This window comes from Molothrus aeneus, chromosome 1 (assembly GCF_037042795.1).
Source record: "Molothrus aeneus isolate 106 chromosome 1, BPBGC_Maene_1.0, whole genome shotgun sequence".
Lineage (NCBI taxonomy): Eukaryota > Metazoa > Chordata > Aves > Passeriformes > Icteridae > Molothrus > Molothrus aeneus.
Genome location: NC_089646.1, coordinates 137226734 through 137248814, shown reverse-complemented (window position 1 = coordinate 137248814; position 22081 = coordinate 137226734). Strand labels below are relative to the sequence as shown.

Sequence of the window (22081 nt, the reverse complement as noted above, 5' to 3'; positions counted from 1 at the left end):
GCACCCGTGAGAGATTTCCCATTAGTGCTGAAGCAAATGTCTGAGGTCAGGCTGTGAGAGAGGTGAGGCTGGAGGGCTTCTCCTCCTCTCCAGGGACTGCAGCTGTTGATAGAACTAACAAACTGAATAAAGCAGAAATAACAACCTGCAGTCCTTCCTGCTGAAATGAAGATTTCAATAACCTGTGCTGCAAATGGCAATAATAAGCAGCCTCTTCTGTTTTGAACCATTAGGAGAGAAGATGCTAGGGGAAAAAATCAGTCCTTAGAGTGACTGCTCAGATTAAAAGGCTTGGACAAAGCTGGAGTTAGGGAGGTTGACTTTCCTCCCAAGCCAAGCACGCAGAAAGGCAAACAGGGGTTTGGCTGTTTCCAGGCAAATCAGGCAGTTTTAATGACCCTGGTTCCCTCTTTCAGTGCATCCACGGGAGCTGCTTTGCGCACGTCCGCGCGTGCTGGACCCTGGGCCTGGGAGAGCATGCACCCCCCACGTGACCAAAGAGCAGACCCAGCATCAAACATGGAAGGAAAAAAAAGAACAAACAGGGAGGGAGGCCCAAAGTCTCCAATCTGACATGCTCAGCAAGTTACTGGTTGGCATGGGAGTGACGCCACCAGCACTAGGAAAGAAGCTTTCCCTCGCAGCTTCTCTCAGGTTTATTGGGAACATTATTCAAACATTTTCATTTTAAAATATTTGGCAGAGACTTCTGCATAAGTCAAGAGGACATTTCTGCCCGTATCACTTCAGACAGAGAAAAGAGAGTTTAAAGGGAAAAAACAAGCAAAAACCCATTGACTTTCTTCATGGCTACTGAAAGGGGTCTTGAAAAAACTTGCCTCGTGAGTGAGAAGGACACCAAGAAGTACTCGTTGGCCCTAGACAGGTAACACAACTCTTTGTTTCCTTCACTGACATTTCTGTGTCAGAGCAATATGAGATCACCAATCTGCCAACCAGCTGCAGGAGTCAAAGTCTGGAGAGTTTCACCATGCATACATTTTACTACTTTCAAAATATTTTGTTCAATTTTTTTCTTCCAAAACTTTCTTATTAGATATTTGAAGCATTTTCTAGACAGCAGTCTGATATGTCTGTGTCTGTGATGGATTGAACCAATCTACTGTTGAAGCAAGTGTATCTTGCTATGTATTTTATAAGCTTAGTAGATTTATTGTAGGATGCAAAACCTCATGGATTATGCTGCAATTTTAGGCTGAATTATAATTGTGCTATTGACACCATGTTTGGCTCAAGGCTCCTTCATGCTTGAATGTCTAAATTATCCATTTGGTTTGAAAGAAAGGCAATGCTTTATTCTTGTGGATTGTCTGTTGGGGTTAATGTAACTCTTGTATGCCAGAGGTCTGGTGAGTAAATGCTTGCTTGAGTGAGGAAAGATCCTCTGAAATCATAAGATACTGTAGATGGGGTTAAAAAAAGAATATAAACGTCTAACACAAAATAGTTTTACAGTTTAACCTTTTTTCATTCTTCCTCTTGACTCAGACTAGCAAGTATTTCTAAAAGAAAATAGCTGCTCAGTTACAGCTTAGCACCTCTTGACATTTCCATTATCTCATTGGTTTTCGGGTTATTTATTGCTTGGCTCTCTTAAAACATGTGGGACAGAAACTTGGCGTAAACACTGTCAGTTCAAATGGAAATCTGTCTCTTCATGTTCTTATACTGGGGTCAGTGCCATCGCATTTTAGTCATTTGAACGTCTGGGTTATTATTTAAATATTATTTCATGGCTCTATAAATATAGATGGCACTGTCCAAAATGACTTCTGTGGTAATATTTATATTTCAAAAAGATCCCATACGATTCTGCAGTTCATTTTAGTTATTTGGGACAGTGGTTTTTTTAAAGTTTGCAATTTTGTATGCACAGCTTCAGTGCTTGAGGTCCTTAGGCCCCTTGCAACCTCGGGACACAAAGGACAACACTGGGCAAACCCATTATATGGTCCCCTGAGACAGGGACAGTTGTTAGGCTGCCTTGTGAGGAAGCATTTTTGCCCCTGGATCACTGGTAATGGGGAATATCCTTGCTAAGCATAAGGGCAGGATGCACACTGGGGGTAAGAATCCCTGGCCTCTGATCCTCCCATCTGAGAGCTGACACACCTTCTGGAGTCAATTTTTTTCTGATAATTATTTCTTAATTTAGGATTGAAATTAGTTGGAGTGAATTGCTGTAGCAATTGCAATTTTTGGACTGATGCTGCAGCTACATGCAATAGCCCCTGAGCTGGAGGGCTGGTCCCAGGAGGGCTCTACAGTGGTGGTCCTGAGGTGGCTGATGGAGGAGGTAGCTCTCCAAAATGAAGAGGACTTGTCATCCAGCCATGTGGCTTGTGTGCTGCTTCTCCATTTTGCTTTTTCTGCCAGATGAAATTTGATTAACTGCACAATTTCATTACTCTGTTCCAGAAATAACCAGAAATGAGGGCTGAGAGCCAGAGTCTCCCTCCTGTTGGAAAGAGCTGATAGCACAGGGGAAGCCCTTGCCCTGCTTCCCATTGCACCCAGCAGCTTGGGGTGCCAGCCCAGTGACACAGGGTGCCAGCCCAGTGACCCAATGTGCCAGCCCAGTGACTCAGGGTGCCGGCCTGTAAGCCACAGCCAGCCCAGTGACCCAGGGTACCAGTCCAGTGACCCAGTGTGCCAGCCCAGGGACTCAGGGTGCCAGCCCAGGGACTCAGGGTGCCAGCCCAGTGACCCAGGGTGCCAGCCCAGGGACCCAGGGTGCCAGCCCAGGGACTCAGGGTGCCAGTCCAGGGACTCAGGGTGCCAGCCTGTGAGCACAGCCAGCCCAGTGACCCAGGGTGCCAGCCCAGTGACCCAGGTGCCAGCCTGTGAGCCACAACCAGCCCATGAGGGGATGCAGCCCTCTGGGCCTGAGCTCACAGAGCAGCTGCCTTAAGCCAACAGTAGCAATAGGCTCATCTTAGCCTTTGGTATAAATTACCACATTTTTCTGTCCCCCACGTGTAGCCTTAATGAGCAGCTCTAATGCTTTCAACAGAATTTATTTTGCACACAGATTGCCTATTTCCTTGCCATCCCCCAGCCTCTTTAATAAATGCCATCATTGCAATCCCCCAGCCTCTTTTTTTTTAATAAATGCCATCATTACAATACACAGGGAACAAAACTAGTTTTATCTTGACCATGTGAGTAGGAAGCCTGAAAGCTGACTCCTTTCCCTGCACTCAGGGTTGTGGAGGAGAGTGTTTTGCACGTGCCAGACCTGTCTGTAGTCACTAGATTGTTTGGATGCATTAAGGCTTCCCATGTCAAACTTGAAATGCTTAAAAGGGAAAAAGCTTAAAAAAAGGAAAAGCTTAAAAAAGGGAAAAGCTTAAAAAAGCTTAAAAGGCTTCAACTGAGCCCTCTGAAAGTCAGATCAGTTGTAAGTTTATAGTACAATTCATATTGGGAGGGACCTTAAGGATGTCTCTGGTCCAACCAGATTGAATAATGTTGCTCATGGTTGTCTCCAGTCTAGTCTTGAAAAAAATCTCTCAGGATAGAAACTCCACAACCTTTCTGGGCAATTTGCTTCAATAGGGTATTAACTTCACAATCTTTTTTCCCTCCCCTCATATTCAGTTGGAACTTGTTTCAGTTTATGACCAATGACCTCATCCTTACTCCATGTAGAGCAATAAAGTTCCATCTTCTCAATAGCCTCCTCAGGAATATTGGCAGGTTGCATCTGGGTGCTCACAAAAAGTCCAGTCCCCCAGAAGTGCTCCAGCCTTTAATTATCCAGGTCACCCTCTGCTGAACCTGCTCGATTTACTGATCTTTCCTGTGCTAAGGACCCCAAAGCTGGACATGATATTGTAGATATGGCCTCACAAATCTGTCTGTCCCAGGTGCAGGACTTTATATTTGTTCTTGTGAAATTGAGCAGCTCCTGTTGAGCTCTTCCTCCAGACTCCTCATGGCAGCCTTGCCCTCCAATCTATCAGCTGCACCTCCAGGTTGGCATCATCTGCCAACGTGATCAGGGTGCCCTACACCTCCTCCTCCAGGAAACAGAGGAAGGCATTACACAGGATGGGTCTCAGGACAGGACACCACTTCCCACCAGACTTGAGGAAGGTTATGAACCATAATGGTTAGAGGGTCTGAAGCTGAGCACTCAGAACCTCCTGCTTCATGCAAAACGTGTTGTCCATAAGTCATACAGCATCTGTCTTTAAATTAGGTATGAACTAGGTCTCTGAGATGGTTTTGTATGGTATTTTCACAGTCAATGGTGGTATTAAAAGAGAATAAGTTCTTCTAATGACTAATCATTCATATTCTATTTTCTTTCTATTTGTTATCACCTATATAGTGATCTAGATAACCCTTTATCATGGTCTAGGTAACAGCTTGACCTCAAGTTTCCTCAAGTTTCCATGAATGAGCACAGGCAAGAGTATTTTTATTTCTTGCTGGCAACAGATCACTGTAAATTGACCAGAAATACTCAATATTCCACTTCATAAATCAATGGATTTACATCTGATTGTGCCAGCTATGCTATGAGCTAGATTTTGGGTTGATCCAGCATGGATTTGTTAGTATATTCTTTATCTGTCTTTATACTGAGATTTTTAATACCATCACACAAGTGAAACTCAAGGCTTTAAGTCTCAAAGTTTTGGTTTTTATTTTGTCTCTGAGAAAAAAGACAAGGTGGGGAAAAACCCAGGGGTGGGCAATGCTGATAGCAGGAAAGTTGTGTGGAAGTGTTAGGGTTTGTCTTCATGCAAAAGTTTTAAACATAGGGCATTTACCTGTAGATTTTCTTGTCTATAGGCCTTGGACTCCTAACTGGTGCCTGTCTGCCAGGCTCATACCAGCAAGCAAAAAGTTTGAAGTGAACCTGGGAGATGATTTCTTCAGATGAAGAGTGATTTTCTATAGCAAGCACATAAGAAATATTTTGGTTTTTTTCTCCTTTCCTGCAGGTGATATGAAAACTCTTACGAGATCAAAGAGTCCTCATCAAAGACAGGCTTTCCACCACTCCGTATCCTTTACAGAATCAATGCTCAGGAAGATGATAGGTGTTTCTTGTGATCTCTGGACTGTTTTAGCTGAGGGCCCTGTGGTTGCTCCTTTGCACTGGCTTGCCAGCTGGCCCAGTAGCACACAGTAACTCAGCAGACTCAGCACACCCAAACCCAGTGCCTTTGTCCCCCTGCAGGTGACACCAGGACCCTGCAGAATGGGCTGTGTCTTCCCAGTACTGGCCATATGCCATCTCCATTATGCCCAATTCAGTTTTGTCCACTTCATCTCAGAAAGAAAATTAGAACCAAGGTAGTGAGTTACACGAAACAGAAATTAAATAGCTAGGGCATCAGCTCAGAAAATTGATGATTCAGAGGTATAACAATGATACATAAAATCATGAATGATGTGAGGCAGGTAAACAGGGAATAGTCAGTCATTTCTAACAGTATTAGAACTAATTAAAATAGCAGGAAGACAGCTCCAGAGTGACAAAAGACACATTATTTTTACACACATCATAATTAAACTGTGGAACTCAATACTTTTAAGCCAGCTGGGCTTGTGGAATAAAGATCTGTAAAGAGATGTTGGACAGGAGCTCTGGTTCAGAACTGGGGAACAGTATCTCTCTGGGAATGTTCCTCTTCGGTACTTTGACCTTATGTATTCCTTCATGTTCATGACAGAATTTGAATACTTGGCTACATGCACCTCTGGTCTCCAGGCCAGCTATTGTTATAGCAGAAGGAAAACTCTTCAGGCAGGTATTGTTATAGGGTTATGTAGAAGGAAAACTCTTGACAATACATTTATGAATACAGGGCCAGGCTCTCAAAATGAGGCACATAAGATAATAAGGCATGAATTCCTATCTACTGGAGACCTAAATGTATGCAAACATATAAATATTTGCCTTTATTTTGTACCCACAGTAAGGAAAAGGAGAAACTGGATGACCAGGTTATTAACAGCATCTTAAATACCTTGAAAATATTCAAGATTGGTACATCAATTAAAATCAGAATGGTGCCAGCATAAGGGAGGTGACTATGGCTTTGATAAATTTTTCTCTGAAGGTAGTTTCATTATCCTTTCAGGCAGCAGAAAATTACTATTTTCCCTCATGAAGGAGATGATCTCCTGTGGAAAGTGCAGTGATTCCACATTTTCCTCTTGTGACTGGGGAACTTATAATGGTCTAGGAGGATAGCAATTATTCCCACAAGCCTGCAGATCAAGGCACCCAGCAGTCCAAGGGAAAATAAACAGAAAGGAAGTTGTAAGAAAAAGCTATTGCTAATGATTTGTGTGAAATCTGCAATATGTATTAATATTCTCTGCTTCTCCCTTCCGGGCATGACTCAGTAGGAGCCTTTCAGTGACGTTCCCCTGACTATCTTTTTTACAAAGAAAATAGAATTTGAAATGGAGAAAAGATTATTTTTTAATCTGTGACTCTGCAATATGCTGGCACAGAGACCTGAAGCTCAAAGGCTACATCTTGCTCTAAAACACTGTGAAGGAATTTCTGGTCTAACAGAGCTGATCTTTGCACCTTAAGCTTTTGATTCACACTTTTATAAAACTGCCTCCTAGATTCTTAGATTCTTTTAATTAGTGGCAGGCAGCTTTTTGAAGAGAAAAATAATGGCTACATACAGGAGCTGGCAGGAGTTTTCCCAACTCATCAGGCCAGATGCTGTTCTGCAAGTTCAAAGGGAGCAGTGAATGCTCACCACCTCTGGCAACCGGGGCACTTCTATTTAGGTACCCTTTAGACAGAAAAATGTGACATTTGTGGGTTTATACAGTCTCTGTTTGCTTTTGCATCTGTCCAGCAAGATCTGGGGACAGAGCTTTCCTGCCCTCAGTGATGCCCTGAGGCTTTGTTAGTTGACAGAGAGACTGAAAGACAAAAAACAAAAGAGAGTGAGATCACAGAGCGACCTATTTTGTTAACAGGAAAGGACTTGGTGGCTCAGAATATGCAGTGGTAATTTTGGCATTCCTGCCTGAGAGGCTGTTGAGCTGATCATGACTCATGTCATTAGGATGATTTTAATGTTCAATGCCATCTGATGAAAATTGAGGTAAGGGGAAATTAATTTTACATGAAAACGATAGAAAAGCATTGGAAGTTAACTCCAGAGAGAGATCATGAGAAAGAAAACCTTGCCTGCCCTGATCTCCAGGGGAGAGTGAGAGAACTACAGCATTTTATTCAGCCATCTGGAAGGAATTAATTTGTGGTACCTTCTGTGTCTAATTCATCAGTAAAATATTGTACAAAAATGACACAGTGAACCCAATAAATGTAAAACTAAAGGACTGGAGAAGGACTGGCTGGTGGGGACCCCAGCTGCCAGATGGGCAGCCCATTCCCTAGACAGTCCAACTCCTATTTGTTTGTTGATGTGAGGAAAATAAAGGAAAATGCTGACAAAAGGACTAAGAAAATTCCCTGTCTCCAAGCATCAGACATTAAATGTGACCAGTTGCTGTTTCACACAAGCTCCTCACGTACAGGGGGAATCAGTCACCTCCACTGAGCAAACAGAGGCCACATGCTAACCTGGCTGGGAAACTGGCTGACTCAGGGGAACGTGGCACCCTTGGCACATCTCAATATTTACAGAACCAAATCCACATTGATTATCTACACTTGCAGGGCTTGGCTGCCAAGGTGGGTCAGCTCTTCTTTCGTCAGTACCTCTGTGATGTTGATGAACGCAAAAGGCCAAGACATCAGCTCTGCAGGTGCCTTTGCCTCTTGCCCACCAGTGTGGGGCATCTGGCAGGACTTCAAACCTGCTGAGCAGCTGCAGCCCCCTCAGGCCACCCAAAAGAAGCAGCTGGAAAAATCTTGTGATTTCAGTACAGTTTTTTTCTGGACAGACTACTGCAGGTTGGCAGCCACCAGCTAATTTCTTTCCAGTGAGAATTTAGGCATCTTGACACTTCTACAAACAGTGCAGAAACACTAGAGAAAGTCACCAGGATTCATGTTACTTCCTGGAGCACAGGTTTCCTTCAGCTGAAGAAACAATTCTTCCTAGTCCCAGAGGAAAGTCTGAAGTCAAAATGGGGAAGAGCCACTGCTATTACTGGGGCAACTAAGCCCAGTCCCACATCCTGTCCCCAGGCTAATTTGGAAAAAAAGCAGTGGAGTTTGCTGTGTTCCTGGGTAGCCCCTGCACACACAGACCTCAAACAGCTGCACCATGTGGTTGTAGGGACTGTGCATGTGCATCTTGGCAGAATTCTCCTTCTGGTGCCACAGGCTCAGAGCACTCATCACATTAGGAGCAGCTCTGGCAACAAGGGTTGTATTGGGAGAGACAGAATGGTTTTAAGTCCCCCTGGGAGGGGATCTAGAGGGTTTTTTTTGCAATTTGGGCTCTTTTCTGTTGAGAGATAAGGAAAAGGGAACATCCTTGCTCAGCAAACCACCTTGGGGCCTCCCAGGGGGAGTCTCTTGGTTGCTCTGCTGAGAGCACCAAACATCGTGGTCATCCAGGAGCTTCCACAGCTGCTGTGCAATGAGCTTGGCCACAGACCTCTGTACCTCCACCCTGTGTTTCCTGTGCAGGAACCCTGAGAGGCACAATACTGAGGTTTTGTGGCAGAGCAGACTTGGCTGAAAAATCACTTTGTGATGGAGCAATGAGATTTTTTGGCTAATATTTTCTATGCTCAGGCTCTATGCTGAGGTGGAATTTCTTTATTTCTGTTTCTATGCTGGAATATTGGTAGATTTTGTACATATGTGGAAATTTGAGATAAAATAGTTCTGTGTGCAAAGAGAGGAGAGAAATATTTTCAGCTGATTATATTTAAGAAAAAGAAGTTTAGGGTGTTTTTTTGACTGATCTTCCTGACAAAGCTGTTGGGAATAAAATCCTGATTTTTTTAGTAGAATTTTTCCATGTTATGCTGAACTTGGTAGCTATTTGCATGAAGTACAATTTCTTTAAAGTCGTGTGGTGTGCGTGAGATACACAGCCTAAGAAATCCACCCTGTGCTTCATAAACTGCTAAATGATGTAGGAGAGCCCAAAGAGCTGGGAAACACAGCCAGAACACTCATTTCATGTGCAGCTCCCTCCCACAGAGCCTTGCTTGTGTAAGCAAGCCTCTTCTGTGACCTGCTCTGCTGTTCCCAATGCTGCTTTTATCCTTTGAAAGCATTAATTACATCATTTCTGGGGCTGTAGGGCCAGATGCCTGAATAACCAGGGTTTTTCTTTTTTAACCTTCCATTTCTTTCTATCCCAAAGGATGAGCTGGCATCAGAAGAATTCAAATGAAGAGACGCAGCAGCAGGAAGCAGAAGTTACAGGAGCTAATCCAGCATATCACTGTCACAGCTTCTCCCAGGCCTATGAGAACAGACAGAGGGAGCAGCATCAAGCCAGGAGGAAGCTCTGTGTAGCATCAGTAATTTGCACCTTCTTCATGATTGCTGAGATAACAGGGAAGTATGTGTGCTCAAAAAGAGCCCAGTCTGGTGCCCAGCACAGCCACATCCTTGCCTTGAGTGCACTCTGACTGCAGGGACCATGCCAGGGGTGAGCCCACCTGGCACTAAATAACTCTCCTTTGTCCCTGGTCATTAAAAGAACTGGGGGGAGGAGAGGGTTTAAGTGAAATTATCAAAATATTTTCATATATTCACTCAAGGATTTCATCTGGGTAGGAGTACAAAGATCAGTTAATGGTCTGAACTGTTCTTCCAGGTCTTTGAGCTTGACTGATGCATGTCTTGGCATCACAAAGGTTTTCCAATAAATTGAGCTATATCCTTTAAAAATATTAAAAGATTTTACATATTTATCTAGGGCAATGAGACCTCAGCACTGATAGAGGCTGCTAGCAGTAGGATCTGAAAATAAATGCAAGAGTCTTTTCAAAATCCAGGGAAATCCAGGGCCAGATTGGCCATCTGTTTTTCTACAGCTAAGTCAATGTATTTATATCAGGGCACGTTTATCTTTTAAATTGGCCTGCTGGTGTGCCTCTGGATCAATGGAAGATTATTCCCCTACCTAATTAGCTGTCACTTCTGGACCCACCCTACAACATGCAATATAAGTATTTGGCTTGCTCATAGAGTATTGGCTTTCATTTTGTCTCACTGCTCTGCTCTCTCCATGGATTCTGTGATATTTATATCCACCTGATAGCTCCTGGCTCTTTAATTTGCCCTTCCCTGCAGTGAGATGAGGTAAGGGAGGCATGGGGAATCCCACAGACTTTTGCCATATGTGTTCTGGCCAATGTAACAAAAATCAGCCAGGAAGGCCTCTGAAACCCATATTTTCCCAGCTCAGACATCTCTGGAGCCCCATGAAAATGAAACAGAAAGGCTTTGTCTTCCTTGCAAGTGAGAAGTGGAAGCACTGAAAGAGTTGCCGCATTTTTTCCTTCTCCTCTGGCTGCTAAACCCAGCAGGGACTTCTCCAGCTCTTCCCTCCCACGTGCTCCCTCTGCATGGAGCCCTGTTGTTTGTAGGTCACGTGCATTTCCCCCATGAAACCAGTGCATGCTGCTAATCCCCATGCAGTAATTCCCAGTAATGCATTATTAACAAAACCATCTAATCAGTAGGCTTAAGTTTGGTGAATGTGGCTGTGCTAGAGGGTAATTGGAAGGACAGATGATATGTTAACTAAATGTTTCATTTTGCTTAATGAATCATGCAGCTTTTTTGCAGTGACAGCTTAAGTAACAGGCTTGAAGGCCGTTTTGCTTCAGACCATTAAACTTTGACAAACCAGTTATTAACCGCAGTTACAGACAGCTCTCTGTGGAGACTTTTGTAATTATGAACCATACATTTAATATTTTTAATCATTAGGCAAGACTGCTGTGCCTGATGATTGACCATTGAGTGACTGACAATTTCTACTGCTTGTGGTCTATAAATCTATAAACATCCATTATAGGGAATGGTGAGTCTTAAAGGCCACTTGTTGGGAGTATTGATAAAAAGCTGTAAAAGCCTATAACTATGACACTTATTTTACTCCTGAAGATAAAGAGTATCTTCCCCTCCCTTCCTTGCCCTCTGAGGGCAAACAGCTTCTGTGGGAATTATTCTGCTAAACAGAAGAAACAAAGCTGCATCACTCTCAGAGAGGTTGAAATGTTGTGCTTCTTTGAATGCCTAGACCTTTCCATGATATTTTTCTCAAACCATCTGTGCTGGCCATTCCTGCTTTCCCAAACAGGGCACTGCTGGTTGAGCCTGATACACCACTGACTCTCTTGGAAAGACAATTACCTTCTGCTCTTCTAAGGCAGATCCATCACAATCTCCACAGATCTGGAGGTCAGAGCAGTACCAAATCAGTCAGACCAATACTACCCAGTGTGGATCCCAGATATGAAAGTGCTTTCCAATGATTTTTGGTGGTTAAGGACCAAATGGATTTCAAAGCACTTCCACTTGGGCAGTAGAAAGAGAGATGAACACTGCATGTGGTCTCATGTCAGAGCAGGACAGAAAAACTTGAGCAGTGAGACAAGTTGCTAAGTTGAGCAGACTGAGATCTCTGAAACTCACCCAAGGCATTAGTTATGCCAGCAATACATAAAATAATAATTTGCAAACATTTTTCAAAGGTAGTAGGCTAGCAGCAAGCTTTTGAGATGCTCTTCCGCAGAACATGGAAATAGAGTATATACAATGCAATAGGGTTTTGCCCACAGCTTGTGATCTACATATTTGTTTGCTGAAAGACACCTGATGCCTGGGTTATTAACATCTGGGCACTGCCAGACAAACCTTCTTCCCCCTGCTCAGCAGAACCACCTCCCTCTTGAGATACAGTTACCCTGAAAACAGTGGAAGTCTAAGAAATGTGCCATGACCAAAAAGTACGTGTGCTTTTACACTTGAGCATGCTCTGGGAAATATTTATTCTGATGAATTTTTCATTTTACCACAAGGAATGAGATGCCCCCAAATTCTGCAGCCATGTTTTCTCCCTTTTGGGAAGTAACTTTGAGCAAAATTCTGTGCTGAAAAAAACTTATGGTGTTAGGTATTCTAATCTAAAATATGCATACAGGAGGAAATTAAACAGACAGTCCATCCTGCTGGCATGAAAATGCTCCAACTATAACGAAACAAGAGATATATCTACATGTCCTTTTAGCAGTGGTATGCTGCCAAAGATTTGAATGAGGCATTTTATGATGTTTTTCAGGATTCATTAATTCTCATACAGGTTGTGGCCAGGAGAAATGAGTGAGCTGAAATTAATTAAATGACTGAAGAATGAAAATGCATTGCCAAATGCAGAAGCTAAGTGTTTTGGCTTTGTTATTTCACATCTCCTTTTTTACCTTTGTGCTTTGATGAAAAGATTCCCCTGCTGTAATATATTGGAAGGACAGTGTCCTCCTGTCTGGGATCCTCATCTCCTGCAGCCACCAGAGGCTGGGGAAGTGTAATGCAAACTTTTAGTTTATTTGGATTTGCCTTTAGCCCTGAGATATGGCTAGAAGAATTTGGCAAAATAATAACATTTAGCTTACTGAGTAAAAGAAAATTAAAATTTGATTAGAATAACCCAAAAATATTTCAAATTGGTGGGTTTTTCCTTCAGAATCCACTTAAATCCAAACCCCCACAGAGTAAAATTATATTCAGCACATTTTTGAGCTCTAGCAGGAAAGTTAAGTCATGCATTACAGATTCAAAATGATAGATTGGTCCTGAGAACAGAACATTTTTCTCTATGTCCTCACTAAAATGGCTGATTGCTTATCACAGTTCTTCTACTGGGATCTTTCCATGTATTCCTGTTTTAGTGTTGCCTGTGACAAATAAACAGTCAGGCAGCAGGAAGAACATGCATATTTTCCTGTAACAAATAGGAAATTAATCCCACAAGCTAGGTCTCTGAACTGTTGTACATACATAAAAATATCGGTGTTCTATGAAAAGATAGTGGGTGGATACTGGAAATGTGATGCTTAATACGGAATTTCACAAAAATATGGCTTTTCACAAAAAAAAATCTGATATTAAAATAGTCAAACAGTACAATAGTAATGTGACTACAGAACTAATGTATCACAACTCTTACTGTTCTTAGGTCTCTCTCTAACTAAGAAATTTGGCTTATGTATTTCTATTAATTCATCCCTTTCACTGCATGAACGAGGTACAAAGTGAAATTATCTTTGAAGAGGTTTGGGTCTTGTGTATGATGGCTGAAAATTGAGTGTTCCCTTTGATTCTCAGCAGAACAGGCCTTGAGTTGGATCTGGCTGGCTCAAACTCGTAAGCAGAGCTGTGACCCAGGTGGGTGTTTCTTTCACACAGGTGGGCAGATCGCCGGGAGCCTGGCCGTGCTCAGCGACGCGGCACACATCCTGGTGGACCTCACAAGCTTCCTCATCAGCCTCTTCTCGCTGTGCCTCACCTCCAAACCTCCTACCAAACAGTTCACCTTTGGCTGGCACCGAGCAGGTAGGAAACATGCCATGTTATGAACGTGTGGAATGAGAAAAGGAAGTTATCCTAGCCAGGGACTGGAGAACGTGCTGATGTCCAACATGGGTCTGCAGGCATTTAGAGACAGTGTGCTAATGCTCCCACAGATCTCAGGACATGAAACACAGTAAACCAGTGAATTTTAAAGAAGTAAAGAATCACCCCTTATCTAAAAATGTCTTCCGGTTCATTATTTACCATCATTTTGGTGCTAACTTTGGTTGAAATAACAGTAACTTCTCTCAGTAACTTGAGTGTGTGGAGGACTGAGCGCTGAATTTGTTATGAAACAAGTTTCTATAAAAGCAACAATAACCATAAAAATTAGGGTTTGCTCCATTTCTAAAGCAAATGATTAAATTATTTTAGAAAGTTTACAATGTTTTATTTGTAGAAAAATGAGATCCTTTAACATTTACCCTTTTCTTGATTCTCTCCTTTCATATCTCTTTATCACTGTTGGTTTTTATCAGATGAAAACAAGTTTTTAAATACTCTGTCCTCGACCTAAACCACCCATTTTACAGATGATACCTAACACCAAAAGCCTGACAATCAAACTCAAGTGTTTTCAAAAAAGACAAGACACTAGCAAAATACTAACCATGAGAATCATTTTCTGGGACTGTGAGTCTGTTCAAGATTTAGACACCTAAATATGAGCACATGAGCACCTTTAAGCACAGGGTCCAAGTCTCTGATATTCAATAGAAATCTTGACTCCATTCAGCCTCCTAAACGTGGAAGTCCAGTGTTACATCCCTAGGATGTCAGAGGTTTAGGCATGGGAATGGCAGCTGTTGCACAAGACCTGTAGGAACCTGCACGAGGTGCCAAGCACAAAATCAGGGCCTGTCAAATGTGACCAGACACCCATAGCTAAAAACCAGTGTTCCCAGTCAGCCAGTGAAGGAGGGAGTTGTGTCAGTCACCATTAATTTGATGCCCACAGAGGGAGCTTAGTCACTTAGGTAGTGCCTACAGGTAGGCAATCTGTCTAAAAATAAGTCTCATGTTGGATGTCTCAGAGCTCAGTTTTGTTGCTTATATGTAAATGATTTGTGCCATTTGGAATCCAGTTGTCACTCTGGAAGTCTGTGGGTCAATGATACACCTTGTGTCAGGCCATGCATGGAGATGTTAGTGTACCTCAAATAACTCCAGACACCTGTGCACCAGAACCGAGGACTCAGATGATAAATGCTTCAAGGATGTTCAGTAGCAAAGTCCAGAAACAGCTTCTGACTCAGATGTCTGTAGGCCAGGCATGATTGTAGCTGCAGAGAGTACCAGGGAAGGCATGTGCCATACTCATCCTGCCTTTCTGCAGCTCCCTAAGTGTATCCTACCAGCTCTGCTGGTGAGTGGGAGGTTCAGCATGGCCCAAGCATGGCTGGCATTATGTAGACAGCACACAGCTGAATTTTGCAGCCTTAGTAAACTACAACTTAACATCAGTTGATTTACCATTCCTTTTCACGTTTATTATCTCTTATCCTGGGGGGAGAAAAGTGAAAGAGAGACCTCTCTTGATGATGTAGGCAGGCTCAGCCACTTCATGTAACTTCATCCTCAGTCTGAACTAAATTATTTTTATTTTGTCATTGCAATGCAGAACTTCAAAACCAATCCTTTATTGTCCTTTTTATCCTGGTAGCAAAAAGAGCCTTGCATCAAATGTTAGAAGTTATTTAATTGCATTCCATGATTGTTATCCTGTTTCTTGCTTATTTTCCCAGCTATATTCTCAGTTTGATATGCAGGTGGGCACCTTAATAGAGCAGCTGAGGGCAGTCAGGTGGCAAAGTCACTCTTCACTGACTAGCAAGGTCTTTCAGGTGCAGCCCTCCATGACACTGGAAGATGTTTCTTCACTGCTTCTCTCAGACTGATAGATATTGTCATGAAAAGACTCTTCATGGCAGTGCTCAGGTTTAGCCATCTGAATGCCTCCTGCCCTCCATGCCAAAGCAGTGCAGCTACTTTCACAAACTCAGAAACACAATATTGAATAAGATTGATAGTGTGAGCCAAACTAGGTTCAGATACAAAACCTCTCTTGCACCTTAATTCTCCTCAGCTGTACTCAGAGTTTCCCACACAATCCTACACTATTGTTTGCTGTGCTCTGTTAGTTCCAGTAGTTCTGAAAAAAAGAAACTGAGAACATCTCAAGTGAGGTATTTAGTGCTGCTGAACTGATCTGTAAGCTTAACTAAACTTTTGCCAAGATACTCCATTGAAAATTAATATGTAAAGATGACCACTAGCATGTTCTGTTATTGAGGATATGCACAAATCCACACAGGTGGATACATGTGCTCACAAGAGCTTTTGGCTGCTTTCATGCCAATGATGGCACAGCCATCAACACCTTCAGCTGGGCCAAGTTTGCAGGGGTTCAACCTGCAACTTGCAGAAAAAAAAATTGTATGATTTATGTCTGCTTCTATCTACTTTTAAGGAAAACTAAATTCCCCTGTCAGTGCACTTTGATTTATTATTTTCCAGTTTTAGGCAAAACAGTTATTTGATAAGCTTTTGCAGCCTGCAAAAGTGGGGATCCCCATAAAATTATATTAAAAATCATAAGCTGTTTAAATGGCTTGTCAGTGGAGGTCTGTGCAAATGCTTTGTGGCTGTCTACTGCTTTCACTTTACTGTGAGCTTGCATTTTCTTTGGTATTGTCTCAGGTGTTCTCATTTACCCATTCAAGTCACATGGCAATTACTAGTCCCACATCCTATTAAAAGCATGCTGCATGTTCATGTGCACTTCCCTGAACCTCTCCTATAACAGTGCAATAAAAGCTGGCCTTGGGGACTGGATTTATTTGAGCTCAACTCAAAGCCAATAGAGACAAAATTAAATTTTGCTACCCTGGGGAAAAAAATAACTTCTTTTGTTCTCATCACAGCTGGTGGCACAAAAATGACTTTGTGGCATTGGCAGAATGAGTTCCAGGATAAGTTTTGCTGACAGGACCTCTTTGGGAGCTGCTACTGTCTCTCTGAAAGGTGAAGTGGTGAGAGGTGTGCAGGAACAGGGGAGGCTGTGCCTCTCTCCTTCCTTCAAACCTCTGCTCCTGTGATAATCTTGTTGGGAGAGGAGGGCTGGTCTTAATGGGTTTCACACCACAGTCAGGGACAGGCAAACTCCTTTTGCTCCTCCCAGAACTCCCCAAATGATCTTTTACATCTCTGCTATTTCTTAGAATGTTGCATGAACTCAGCACTGGAAAGGGGACAGAAGTAGGGGCAGGTAGAACAGGGTTAGGCTGCCACGTGCACAAGGCTACCCTGGGTATCCACTGGATTTGCTGTGATCAAAAAGGAGGTTGGCCCATTCTTTGTGAGCTTTAAGGCTGCCAGCATACAAGAAGCAGCTCTCCTGGCTGTAAAGCTCATACACCTGGAACCATTATCATCAACATCTTAAAATTTTTTTCATTCCTATTCTGACTGTTAAAATCAGATTTTTTTCATTCCTAGAAATTCTGGGAGCTTTGATGTCTATGATAATAGTTTGGATGGTGACTGGTGTGTTGATATATTTGGCTTGCATGAGGCTGCTACACCCGGATTATGATATTGATGCTACAGTGATGCTCATTACCTCTGCTTGTGCTGTGCTCACCAACATCCTGTAAGTTATTTTGTTCTCCTCTCATATGACATTGGAACCTTGAACCTGCTCCTGTAATTCAATTTAAAAAACTATAGAGAGATAATGACCTCAAAAATATTAAGTTTTTATGAGCTCCATGAGGATATGGAAAGGGGTCCAAAAGAGAGGTCCTGCTTCTCATTGGAAGTTGCACTTGTTCTCCTCCTTTCTGTTAGCTGCCACACTGGGAAGGAAAATTATGAATCTACAAACCCCAGGAAAAGATTATTCTCCATCTCACTTTTTATTAGATGTCAGAATATTCAAGAACTTTGTAGAAAATGAGGCCTCATTAATTACCCCATTCACAGACTTTCTTGATTATGCAAATCACTGAAAACCTAGGAACTGTCTGCTCAGCCACCTCTGCATTTCTACTAAAGGTGTCAGATTTTACTGTTCAGCATTGAGAAGTGACAGGGGTGGTGATGTGTATGGCCTCACTGCTTTCAGAGATGCAGTAAATCCTCTGATATTTGCAGCTTTCCATCTCTTGCAGGCTAAGCCTGATTCTGCACCAGACTGGCCACGGGCACAGCCACAGGGCACAAGCCGGGGAAGGCACATCAGCCCCTCTGGAGCCAGCTCTGAGCAATGCCAGCCTGCAAGCAGCCTTTGTGCATGCCATTGGAGATCTATTCCAGAGCATTAGTGTGCTAATTAGTGCACTTATCATCTTCTTTAAGGTTGGTTTTATTCGTTCATTTGCCTGCCTTGCAATCAAGGATAAGTGCTATTTTCACAGCGTTGTGACACTAGGTACTATGTAAATATTTCCTCTGTCTTAATCATACACACTGTAATTGTATTAAAGAGAATTATTTTTGGGAACTGAAATAACTGTTGAGAGTGTAACCCTTGCTTCTTGCTGTTTCAGCTGGATACTTTGGTGTCTCTCCCTTTCTTCATCTGCAGCACCTTCATTCCCTGCACTGAGGCTCCCTAACTGGCAAAGGGGGCCAGCACTCATTCTGTACTAGATGAATGGAATTTATTATTCTTTCATGCTAATTAAAAATGACAATAACCAACAAGAATGAAATTAACAAAGTGGTGTGTTCATATTTTTCTAGCCACAGTACAAAATAGCCGACCCAATCTGCACATTTGTGTTTTCCATCTTTGTTTTGGCAACTACCATCACGATTTTAAGGGATATTCTAACTATGTTAATGGAAGGTAGGACCTGATTCCAGAATCAATACACTTGCATTTTGAATTTTTTTCTGTTGCCTTATCCATAATTCTTATATATGTTTGAAAAAAGTAGAATAGCACATTTCTTTATCAGTTTCCAATAGTCTTATAATTCTGATCATACTTTAAACCTACTTCTAATTTTAATCAAAATTGTTTTCTACCATTACATTGGCTTTACATATATGCCAGTTTTTGTAAAAAGCTTTGTACTGGTATTTTGCTAATGAGCTCTGAGTTGCTTTTGTTTGCCATATGTGTAGCATTTCTTTCTATCACCCCTTTGGCATATGAGATGCCTTCTCACCTAGTTCATTGTTTACTTCCTTTACCTGTGTGAAATATAAATCTTTGCCAAGAAAAAGTGTTTTGACTGTGCTTTGAACTGCGTCAGTGAAATAGGCTGAGTGCAAGAGACAGAAGTTTAAAAGATTTTTTGTCGCCTGAGTCCAGAAAAGCAAGCTGTTGGAGCTTTCCAGTTGCATTCCAGTGCATGGGGATAGACAATTCTCAGCACAGCAGCAGCAAGAAGAGCCAGGCTTAGCAATATTTAATCCTGTCAGCTATGGGCCTGAATATTTGATTTGCAAGGCCAAATGACTTGAGCAGTCACAGATGCATGTTTTTGCCTTACCCACATTGAATAATATAATGCAACCTCTTTCTCAGCTGTGAAGACATGAGGATTAAAGGGAAAAGTAGCTCTAAAAGTGCAGGTTCTGAATGGGTACTCAATGTGACTGCCTGCATGGCTATTTTTCCTCTCTTTCACTTGCACCTACTGCTGTTTCAAGAAATAAAATATCCATTAAAAACAAAAAATAAAATACCTGTTATAAAACATTGGTACAGGAGTTTCATTTAAGGGTTGGTTTGCTTTCAGTGATTGTGAGATAGAGATACTTCCATGTAGAAATGTACCTTGGCAAGAGCATGGCAACTGACTGAATTTTGGCTGCCAAAAAGCAGATCTCTTGGTTACTGAAAAAAAAATAAAAATCAAACTACCACGAAGGGGGAGCAACCCCTGACACTGAGGAGTCTCTTTTTTAAAGCAGTGACTCCAGCTTCTGCAAGCAGTGCTGACATGCCACAGTCAGCAGTGCTCTCTTGCCCTCTGCACCAAGCCCACTGTCCTCCTGGGGAACTCTCTGGGGAGTGTCCTACCTCTTAAGTAGAATATTCTGCCCAGAATTTTCTGAAAAGAAATTGGATGCTGGAGCTGCTGTTTCAGGCTACTGATCCAAGTGGAGCATGATGAGTTCATGCTGTTCATGGAGGCAGAGAGATGCACTCACAAAAGATGTTGGTGCAAAACTGTGACATGATCTGTCTAAACAGCTCACTACCTATGTAAACTGGACATTCAGACTGTCCCCTAAAACATGCATGAGTCTCAACCTAGAAGTTTAAACCAAAGGATGAGATTATATAGCACAGTGAACTCTGAAATAGATGGGCTTTCCAAAGCATTGAATACTTTTATAAAAATGATACATCTAAGTGAATAAAGGTTCGTAATTCATTTTCCTCTATTGATCACAATTCTTATCCCTTAAAAATCTTGTTTTTCCATCAATTTCTCCTTTTCAGGAACATCAAAAGGATTTGCTTATGATGCTGTAAAAGCAAGAATTTTAACAGTTGAAAAAGTGGAGTCTGTTCACGACCTTCGTCTTTGGTCTCTGACAATGAATCAAACTGCTCTCTCTGCTCACATTGCCACAGGTCAGTCAATTTCTGTAAGCAGGGAGTAACTATTCAGCTGCTGTCTAGCAAAGGTCAGTCTTTCTTGATTCAGATTAAGCTGACTGTATATCTGTTTCTTGTTAAAAAAAATCATCATAATATTGTTGGAAAAATAAAATCAACAATAATAGCAAATAAAACTCTCAGATCCTCCTCCCAGAAACCTTGTCTAAACAACAGGGACCTCGACTTAGCCCAAAACTTGAAAACTTGAGAGGCTGTGGGACAAAGAAGTAAATAACAAGATATTTAAAATAAATTAAATGAATTAGACTCAAACCAGATTTTTATCACAATTCTGTCAAACTTGAAAACTGTTGATCTCTACAAGAAAATCTTACAGGGCCACTATGCATTCCTGGTGTATCTTCAGAAGTAAAACCATCTTTAAAAATAGATGGAGTTTAGAGGTAGCTCGAGTTCATCTTTTAAAATTTTATTTTAAATTGTAGTTTTTATCCCAATTGACAAACTGTCCATTACTCAGGTCAATTTTCTTATCTATCTGTCAGCTTTTTATGCATTAAGAAAAAAAAAGCCAGATGTGCTTGGCCAAGGTCGGGGCTAGAGATGAAGTCCTCCATGGAGTCCCCACTTTCCAAAACAGAGGGTCTATCAGCCACCCAAATCACTTGGCACTGCTGCTACTCCCTGACTGGATGAACTAATCTTTATTAAGTATTTCTGCTTTCCTCCAGTCTTCTGCCAATCTGAATTTCTATGGTGATTACTTAACTTAGCTTAACTCTTGCCAAAATCGCATATTCCAACCACATTTGAATGAACAAAGGTTTGCTGACATGGAGGTTCCTGAAAGGAGGATAAAAAGGACAAGAAACTCTTTTCAAACAAACTTCTTGTTAAAAGTTTCTCTTCTAGAAGTATATAATATCTATATTAGTTATCAATGTCTATAATATAGAAATATTATCAAAAGTATTATATAAAGTATTATCAAGATGTATGTTTTGATTACTTTCTGCTTGCTATCTGCAGCAGACTCAACAGACAGCCAGAAGATTTTGAGAGATGTTACTCAAGCCCTGTTTGAGCAGTACAGCTTCCACTCCATCACCATTCAGATTGAATCAGGGGAGGATCAGAAACCAGACTGTGTCTTCTGCCAAGAGCCCAGGGATTAAAGGGAGCACAGCGCTATGCCAAATAACCATCACCCCTCTTACAGGTCAATGGAGGCTGTATGTGCTGGTTGAATGTAATTGATTAACAGCAAATGGTAATTAGCTGACATAGCAAGCCCTGCCCTTGCAAGCAGAGCGTGGGCCTTTCTTTGTTGGTATCATCTACCATGAGAGAACAAGTATTAAATCCAGCCATTTGCTAGATTGCCTGTCCATCAGTTGTTTCTTTCAATTACAAGAGAAATATCTAAATTATTCTTGACTAGACCAGCAGATTGGCAGTAAAGCAACATTCAGAGTGACTGTCTGTAATTACAGGTAACAAAAACTAATCAACATTCAAATTACCAACAGAGAGATTATCACAGCTGTAATTAAATGTGAGGTTGGTGTTAGCAAACTCAGCACTCACTCAGGATGAAAGAGAAAATTTTAATTACCATAAGAGTGGAAGAAATCTGGGGAAGAAAGTGATGATGTTTTCTCTGCCTTCTGACAGACACTCCTCTTCCTGCCTACCAAGGGAAGTATCAGACAGGTACTATGGATCACAAGAGAATGGATGTCAAGAGAAAGGCTCACAAGAGAGTTCATTCCATTCATACTTGGCAAACAGCTCTTTGGTTTTTTTAGCTAGCCCTATTTATGTTTTCAGCTAGCCTTCAGGCAAGCTCTTTTCTGCCAGGCATAAGCAATATTCTGAACTATTAACCCATAGCACCATGATAATTTATGAGACAAGGTTGAGGTGGGTTTCTGTGTGTCCATGTCACAAGGTACCACTGAGTCATGACA

The 22081-nt window shown here is 41.9% G+C and overlaps 1 protein-coding gene across 1 annotated transcript; it reads left to right on the top strand.

The window, feature by feature from the left end:
* The first annotated feature begins 806 nt into the window (after window positions 1-806).
* On the top strand, window positions 807-21286 carry SLC30A8 (solute carrier family 30 member 8). Its single transcript, XM_066548122.1, has 8 exons — window positions 807-886; window positions 9303-9507; window positions 13369-13507; window positions 17024-17177; window positions 17698-17884; window positions 18272-18377; window positions 19989-20123; window positions 21141-21286. The coding sequence occupies exons 1-8, from the start codon at window positions 807-809 to the stop codon at window positions 21284-21286; spliced, it is 1152 nt and encodes a 383-aa protein (XP_066404219.1).
* The last annotated feature ends 795 nt before the right edge of the window (window positions 21287-22081 follow it).

Excerpts from the sequence above, each read along its gene's own strand:
- SLC30A8 (XM_066548122.1), top strand. The coding sequence starts at position 807 with ATGGCTACTGAAAGGGGTCTTGAAAAAACTTGCCTCGTGAGTGAGAAG. Across the intron at positions 17,178-17,697 it reads GCTGTGCTCACCAACATCCT|GCTAAGCCTGATTCTGCACC; the intron begins GTAAGTTATTTT and ends CATCTCTTGCAG. Across the intron at positions 18,378-19,988 it reads TCTAACTATGTTAATGGAAG|GAACATCAAAAGGATTTGCT; the intron begins GTAGGACCTGAT and ends TCTCCTTTTCAG.